Source organism: Myotis brandtii, unplaced genomic scaffold, assembly GCF_000412655.1.
Source record: "Myotis brandtii unplaced genomic scaffold, ASM41265v1 scaffold806, whole genome shotgun sequence".
Lineage (NCBI taxonomy): Eukaryota > Metazoa > Chordata > Mammalia > Chiroptera > Vespertilionidae > Myotis > Myotis brandtii.
Window position 1 is genome coordinate 965114 of NW_005371249.1, and position 6892 is coordinate 972005.

General features: G+C 55.5%; 1 protein-coding gene across 1 annotated transcript in view; it reads left to right on the forward strand.

The window, feature by feature from the left end:
* The first annotated feature begins 472 nt into the window (after positions 1–472).
* The window catches only part of PAX5 (paired box 5), a 161486-nt gene continuing 155066 nt past the window's right edge, over positions 473–6892 (forward strand). Inside the window, exon 1 of the mRNA XM_014531551.1 lies at positions 473–673. Within this exon, the coding sequence (XP_014387037.1) occupies positions 628–673 (46 nt within the window). The 5' untranslated portion in view covers positions 473–627. The remainder of the gene's footprint in view (positions 674–6892) is intronic.

Genomic DNA, 6892 nt, shown 5'->3' on the forward strand with positions numbered 1-6892 from the left:
CCCGCCTTCGCAGCCGGGTGTGCACCCAGAGGGGTCACCGGCCCCGCGCACCGCGAAGAGGGCCGCGATACCAAGTCGCAGGGGTTTGTAGAAGGTGCTGCCTGGAGGCCGGGGCTCCAGGCTCGTCTTTGGTCGGCCCCTTCCCGTAAGTGCGCGGGCTAGCTCCCGGCTTTCTGAAACCTTCCTTCCCTCCTCCCCCACAACCCCTTATAAAAGTCCAGGGCTGTGTGGCTGCGACACTGTTGCTCTCCTGGCCTTCAGCGCTGCTCCGGCCCGGCCCGCCCCGTCTGGTCAGCGGAGCAGGCCCCTCTGCACAGCCACGCTGGGGGCGCGGCGTGTCTGGGGACATCTTGTGATGTTGGCGAGAACAGGACATGATCTCACATGGCGAGAAGCTCTTTAGTTCCTTAATCATTTCACGGTGCCTTCGGACGCTTTTTTTTTCCACCTAAAACGTTTAGTTTCAGCTCAGTGATCAGCTACCCCAGCTCGGCGGGGGAGCGGAAGGCTTGAATTATTCCGACCTGTGAGCGGCCCCTGACACCAGAAAAAAAAAAAAAAAAGAAGCACAAAAAAAGGGGAAACTTTTCCCCCCCTGTCCATTCCATCAAGTTCTGAAAAATCAAAATGGATTTAGAGAAAAATTATCCAACTCCTCGGACCGGCAGGACAGGTAGGACCGCGATACCCGCTCCAGGCGCGCTAACTCCGGGACCCAGCCGGGTGCTGGTCCTCCCGGGGCTTCGGCCCTGGGGGAGGGGGCCTCATTTTTGCCAGGATTGACTGCCTGTCTGTCTGTGGCACGTTTGTGTGTCTTCTCGCCAGTCTATTCACGGACTTCTGCATCGTTCCAAGTGTCAGAGAGTTTGCCTATTTTTCCTCTATTTCTGAATATTTATGTAGGTGTCTCTGGGGGGGGGGTCTGAAAGTTTGTTTGGGTCTGTGTGTTTACATATGGGTTCAGAGTGTGCAAGAGTGACAATGCGTTTGTGTGTCCCTGTATACCGGGTTTTCAAATGTCTGAGTGTGTGTCCACGAGTTTATGTGCCTGTGTGTCTTTATATTCAGAAATGTGTTCGTGTGTTTATGAGTTGGTGTTCCTGGATACTGTTCTTTTGTATCCAAAATGTGTGTCATATATATAACTTGGATAAGTCTCTGAGTGTATATCTACTCTTTTTAAAGGGTCTGTGGTCATCTGTCATATTCTAAGTAATTTTGGAAGTGAGAAAGATGTGTACATGTCAACAGCTGTTCACTGTGTACATGCCAATATACACAAAAGTGCCATCCTCTAGGTACAGGGATGGGTCTAGGTCTTGTTGTGCTAAGCCTGTGAACAGGCTCAGGTCCCATTCTATTAGGAGAACCAGGAGTGAAAGTGTGAATTCCGGGGGTGTGCACAGACCCTCAGTGTGTTGTGGGCACTGCTTCTCTCTGTGGGCACTGTTGAGCCTACCATTTGTATAAAAGGGTCTCCAGCAGCAGGCACAGCATTGGCAGGTGAGCGAGCAGGCAAGCCTATATGCTAGTTGAGACATTTCTGGGGACCCCCGGCCTGCCTTCGCTTTCACCTAGACAAGCCTCTGACACGTGTGTGTGCGTGTGTGTGTGTGTGTGTGTGTGTGTGTGTGTGGTGTGCTCAGGTTTCATCTGTGGGTGCCCCTCCAAGGGAGGGGAGCAGAAGTAGGGTGGACATGGGTGCCTCCTCTGGGCATCCAGTTCTGGTGCTGGTATGCGGACAGGCCTTTCTGACACAGAACCAGGTGTGCCTCCCACAGGCCCAGGCAGTGAGTAGCAAGATGTGTTTACATCTGAGAGGAGGTGGCAGGCAGTGGGAAGCCTCTGTTTGCCCTGAGGTAAAAGCTGGGTATAAGAGCCTTTTACTCCTTAGGCCAAGTGTGCTAACCCACACCCAAACACACTCCTGGCCCGGGCAAGAACTCCCTTTTCCCCATTCCTGTGGATCTGTGAGCTCCCATCTGTTCCTCAGCCCTAAATATAGGTCAGAGAGAGGTGAACTTATAGCCCAAACCCAGGACAATTCCCAGGGCTTAGATGTGTTTCCAAAATTGTGTCTGAAGAGAAGTTAGGGCAGAAATCGAAGAGGCAGAATTGAAGAGGATCCCCCAGGTTGAGAGTGCAAGAAGGGGAACCCCTCTGCTCTATCCTCACTCCTCCCTCTTTTCCCCAGTGGGTCCCTGAGTAGGTGGGACTCCCAGAGGTGCCTGTGCTGGGACTAGGGTTTGTGTTTGTGTTGGGAATGGGTGAGTGTTCAGGGGCTGGCCCCTGCTGCCTTTCCCTACGAGAGCGAGCAGTCTACAAAGAATGTAATTCATGGCGGTCGATGGGCTCTTTGATTAGTTCAATCGCCTGAATAATCGTTTAATCAATAAAGCATTTCATTCCTCATGGAGATGGGTCTGGGTGGGGTTGGGGAGGGGCAGTTAGGCTGGCCAGCGTCTAAAGTTCTGAAGAGCCACGCCCCCTCTTCATTGATGGGTTGGAGTCAGGGCGCCCTTCTTAGGTCACTGGGAACATCTCAGGTGACACTGCACTTCTGCTTGTCTGTCCCAGCCTGGGCCCCACTAGGGAAGAGGAGAGCCAAGAAGCTGGACAGGCTGGGGGCATCCAGGTCTTGTTTGGGGTTTTTTACGTGGACTTCCTCCCTCTCCTAACTTTGAGGCCTTTTATGGGCCTCTTGACCTTCCCTTGCCTTTCTTCAGAACTGTATTCCCTTCTGTCTCTTGATCTCAGTTTCCCCATCTATTCAAGGGGTAAGGACTCTATGCCCTTCTAGCTTTAAGCCCAAGATCGGCTGAGGTCAACCCTGAGCAGGGAGCCACTTACAGATTTTCTTGTCTGTTTTTTTCCTTGTGGTACCAAAAGGGAAAAACTGAGGTCCAGAGAGGGGCAGGGACTTGTGGAGGACTTCTCTGACCTCTGACCTCTCATTCCTGCTGGGAGAACACCCCCTACCCCTTACTGCCACCATGGGCATCCTTGGAGAAAAACTACAATTGGGCAAGCCAGCTGCTGTGTGAGTTAAGGCTCCCCAAGGCCAGGGAGACCAGGATAGGCAATGGCATCAAGCCTTCCCACTCGAGAATGAGCCTGTGAACGAATGATGACAATATTCTCTGCCCCTGGATCTCCATCTTCCAGAACCTTGAGAGGCCACATCTCAGGGGCTCTTCTCCCTATTAGATACATGGGAGACTGAGCCCTAGGAGAGGGGCCCCACCGCCTAAAGTCTTCAGACAGAGAAAGGCAGTCCCAGAGGCGCCGGGTAGCACCTGGCTTTCGGTGTGCACTGGTAACGAAAACAAATCCTGACAGACCATGGACATGGTTCTTGAGAAACCTGGTTAAACTCTTCCCTTTTGTCACTCACTTGGACGATTCTTACAGATGGACCTGGGCGGGGCAGAGCAGACCCCTGATCCAGGAGCAGGAATCAGCTCTGACCCCTGGCGTCGGTTGTTGTTTCTCTTTGATGTTTTTGAAATGAGGATTAGAGAGCACCCACCAAGTTAGGACAGTGATGGCTGTGTCACCTCTGCCTTAACTGAACTGAGCAACCAGTCTGAGCCCTGTGGGCCTCGCTTTGCCTGAAGCAGGAGCAGGGAAATGGGCTGGACTTGGGCTGCGGGAGTTTGTCTCGGGCCCACAGAGCTATAGCAGCCCCAAACCGCCGACGCCGCGGGGCGCAGGAGGGGCTGCACGTCGGAGAGAGGGGAGGCGGGAGGCAGTGTGCTCGAGTGCAGCCAGGTTTTGTGGCCGAGGACTGAGGTGGATGTCTCTCTGAGGGTGTTTTGGCTTCTCAAACATCCTTCTCAACGGGCTTTCTTTCCGTAGCAAAACTTTCAACGGCAATGCCATTTACATAAATTGGGTTTCTTCCCGGAAGGTTTCGTTCCCGGTCTCCTGCCTCCAGCGCTTAGTTAGCACAGGGCCCGGCCCGAAGTCCTGCTGAGGGCGGGGAGGGGAGGGGGGAGGATGGAACCACGCGACTGTTGCGCAGAGCGAGGCCCGACCGCTCTCAGGGTGGCGGCGTCGGGACCAGTTCCTTGCTCCCCTCTCTCCTGGACCCAGACTCGTGGGCTCACGAGCTTCCGGAGGCTGGACCGAGGCGCGGGAGCCGGGCTTGGCCATGGGGTGGCTCCGAGCCGCCGTTCGGTGGTGTAAGGTTGGGCAAGGTGGCCAGGATACCAGGTCTGGTGATGCCTCTTGGCGTTAGAAGTTCCCGGAGGCCGGTCCACCCCGGAGGCGGTGAATTACCTCCGACCCAGAGGGAGGCTTCCTCTGACCGCAGCGCACAGTGCGATAGGGGCTGCTCTGGCCAAAGAGGTTAGGCAGCCCGACCCTGGCCTTCTGTGTGAAATGGGAATCGGAGCTGTTTCTGTTCCGGTAACGTCTGGCGTCCCGTCCCACCGCGGCAGCGCTCCCCGGGCTCTGTCCAAGCCTCCCCGGTATGGGAAGGAAAGCCGTTTGCTGGGTACGTCCTCGCTGGGTGCTTTGATTTGGTATCGTAGCCCCATGCCCACTCCCAAACGCCCGCCACCCTGCCATCCTGAGAGTGGCTCTGGAGAGACCCTCCTGAGAAAAGGTTCCCGGCCACAGCCTTTCCTCTCGCCCGGACTCGCTGTGTGACCTTGGACAAGTCGCATCCTGCCTCAGCCTCAGGTTCCGAATCTGTAAAATGGGGACAGTTTAGCCTCAGGGCCCTCCCTATTAGCTCAAATACTTTAAAATCTGGGTTTCCAGGCCTGAACTCAATGAGAGGGGCTGGAGATGGAGATGTCACTTGCTGCGCCCCTCAAGGCATCCTCACCCCACCCTTGTCCCCTGCCCCCTTGTGGGAACACAGAGCCGCTCCCCCTCCTCACCCCCCCCCCCCCCGTCGAAATCTAGTCACTTTCAGTCTGCGTGCCACTGGTGGAGCGAAAGCGGGATCCTTAACTCATTCTGGTATCTCAGCGCTGTTACGATCTTTCTGCTCCAAGGCGAAGGGGGGTGGGGGTAAGGGGTGATGGTTGGGGGTGGGGTGAAGATCCAGACAGGCAGGGTTCCAGACAAAGAAGAGATAATGCCACCACCCCACCTCCGTGCACGCGAAACCTCCTGATCCCCAAGAGGCTCGCCTGAGACTGTTTCCTGCAGCTGTGCCTGGAGGGGGTGGGGACGGTCAGCGCAGGAAACTTAACTGCGGTTCCTGGGGCAGCTGGGTCTGGGACAGGAACAGAAGGTGGGCTAGAGGACTGATCCAGTATAGGGGTGTGAGAAGAGGGGCAGAGGTAGAGAGAGGGGAGACTGATGACCTGGGCGTCTTCTCAGAGTCAACATGTGCTCTGTCCTCCTTACAAGTCCAGGTCTGGAGTGGGCATCCCAGAGCCCTTGTTTTGTTGGGTTTATGTTTAATGTTAGAGGATCAGTGCTTTTGAATGCACAATGGTGGGACTTGGGACCACTCCCATGAGCTGCTGGCCCAGGCGAATCTTCAGTGTCTCTGCCAGGACCCTGGCATAGGTAAGCACTCACAGAACTATTGCCTCCTGGATATAGACCGCCTGCCTCATGCTTCCTTTTCAAAGACCAGTTCCTTTGATTGTGGCCTCAGGTTCTCACACCCCCTTGAGAAACTGAGACTCCTTGGTCAAAGACCCTGAATTTCTGGACCAGGAAGGTTTTGTTATAAATTCCCCTGGAGAGGGAAAGTCAGGTTTTTTCAACAGCTGAAAGCTGCAGCTAGGTAGCAGCATGCCTAGTGTGGCTTGGCAGGGCCCTTGCAGATAGAATGCACCCACCCGCCGGCTTCAGGGACCCTCATCAGCACTGGACGGGCCTGGGTTCATTCAGTTCCCTGCACCAGATGTGGAATTACCCCTGTGGACAGAAGGCTCCAACTGCTTGAATAACTAGCCCCCAAAGCATCTGGCAGCTCCTGGCCTGGAGCTGGAAAGAGGTGCTCAGGGCTCGGTGCTTGGGCAACCCAATACAAAGCCTCAGATAGCCTCTTCCTACAGGAGCACCCTGATTACCAACTTTAAAGGAATGTGAAAAAAATTTTCACCTCAATGTCTTTGCCTTTCAGTTATCTCAGATTTGGGAGCGCCTGGGGTAAAAAGAGGGAGAGGGGTGGACGAGGAGGTAGCGGCTTAGTAGACACTTGATACAGTTATGAAATGTTTCCACTGGCAGGAGCTCCATTAAAGACTACGGAAGCCAACTCTGCCCATTTTACAGATGAAGAAACTGAGAACGGGGCAGATGTGCACACGCGAGTCTGTTGGTGCTTAGATTGAAAGCCGGTTCTCTATTGTACTCGTCTTTCTCCAACATCCGGTGTGTGTGTGTGTGTGTGTGTGTGTGTGTGTGTTTGTGTTTGTTTTCTGGAGACTATTTCCCCACCCCTGCCTTGGCTGCCCCCAGGCCTTCAGGGTATCTCAGGGTCCCAGCGCCGCAGCTTGGAGGGCAGGCTCCCTGAGAATGTGCCGCGGGACTCTCCAGGCACTAGGTGGATCCCCTCCCCCTCCCTCCATCCCGGCTTCACTAGGCCTTCGCGCCGCGCGTTTGTCAATGAACGTGGCGCCGCTGCTTTGGCCCCGCCTCCCATTCTCTCCCATTGCCCAAGTATCCGCTAATTAGGCGGAGCCTCCCGGTTGCTCAGCCAATGGAGCGGTGTCTCGGGCCAGAGCCGGCTGCCACCGCTCTGATTGGCTTGGTGAAGCGTGATTGGCATGTTAGCGCCCGCCCCGCCCCCGCCCGGAGGGAGGCTGAGGCCCGGGCGCCTGCACTAGCGCGGTTTCCCGCCTCTAGGAGCAGCTCTCGGCGATCTCCCATCTCCGGCCGGGCGGCTCCGAGAGAGGCCCGAGGCCCCAGCAGTGCTTGG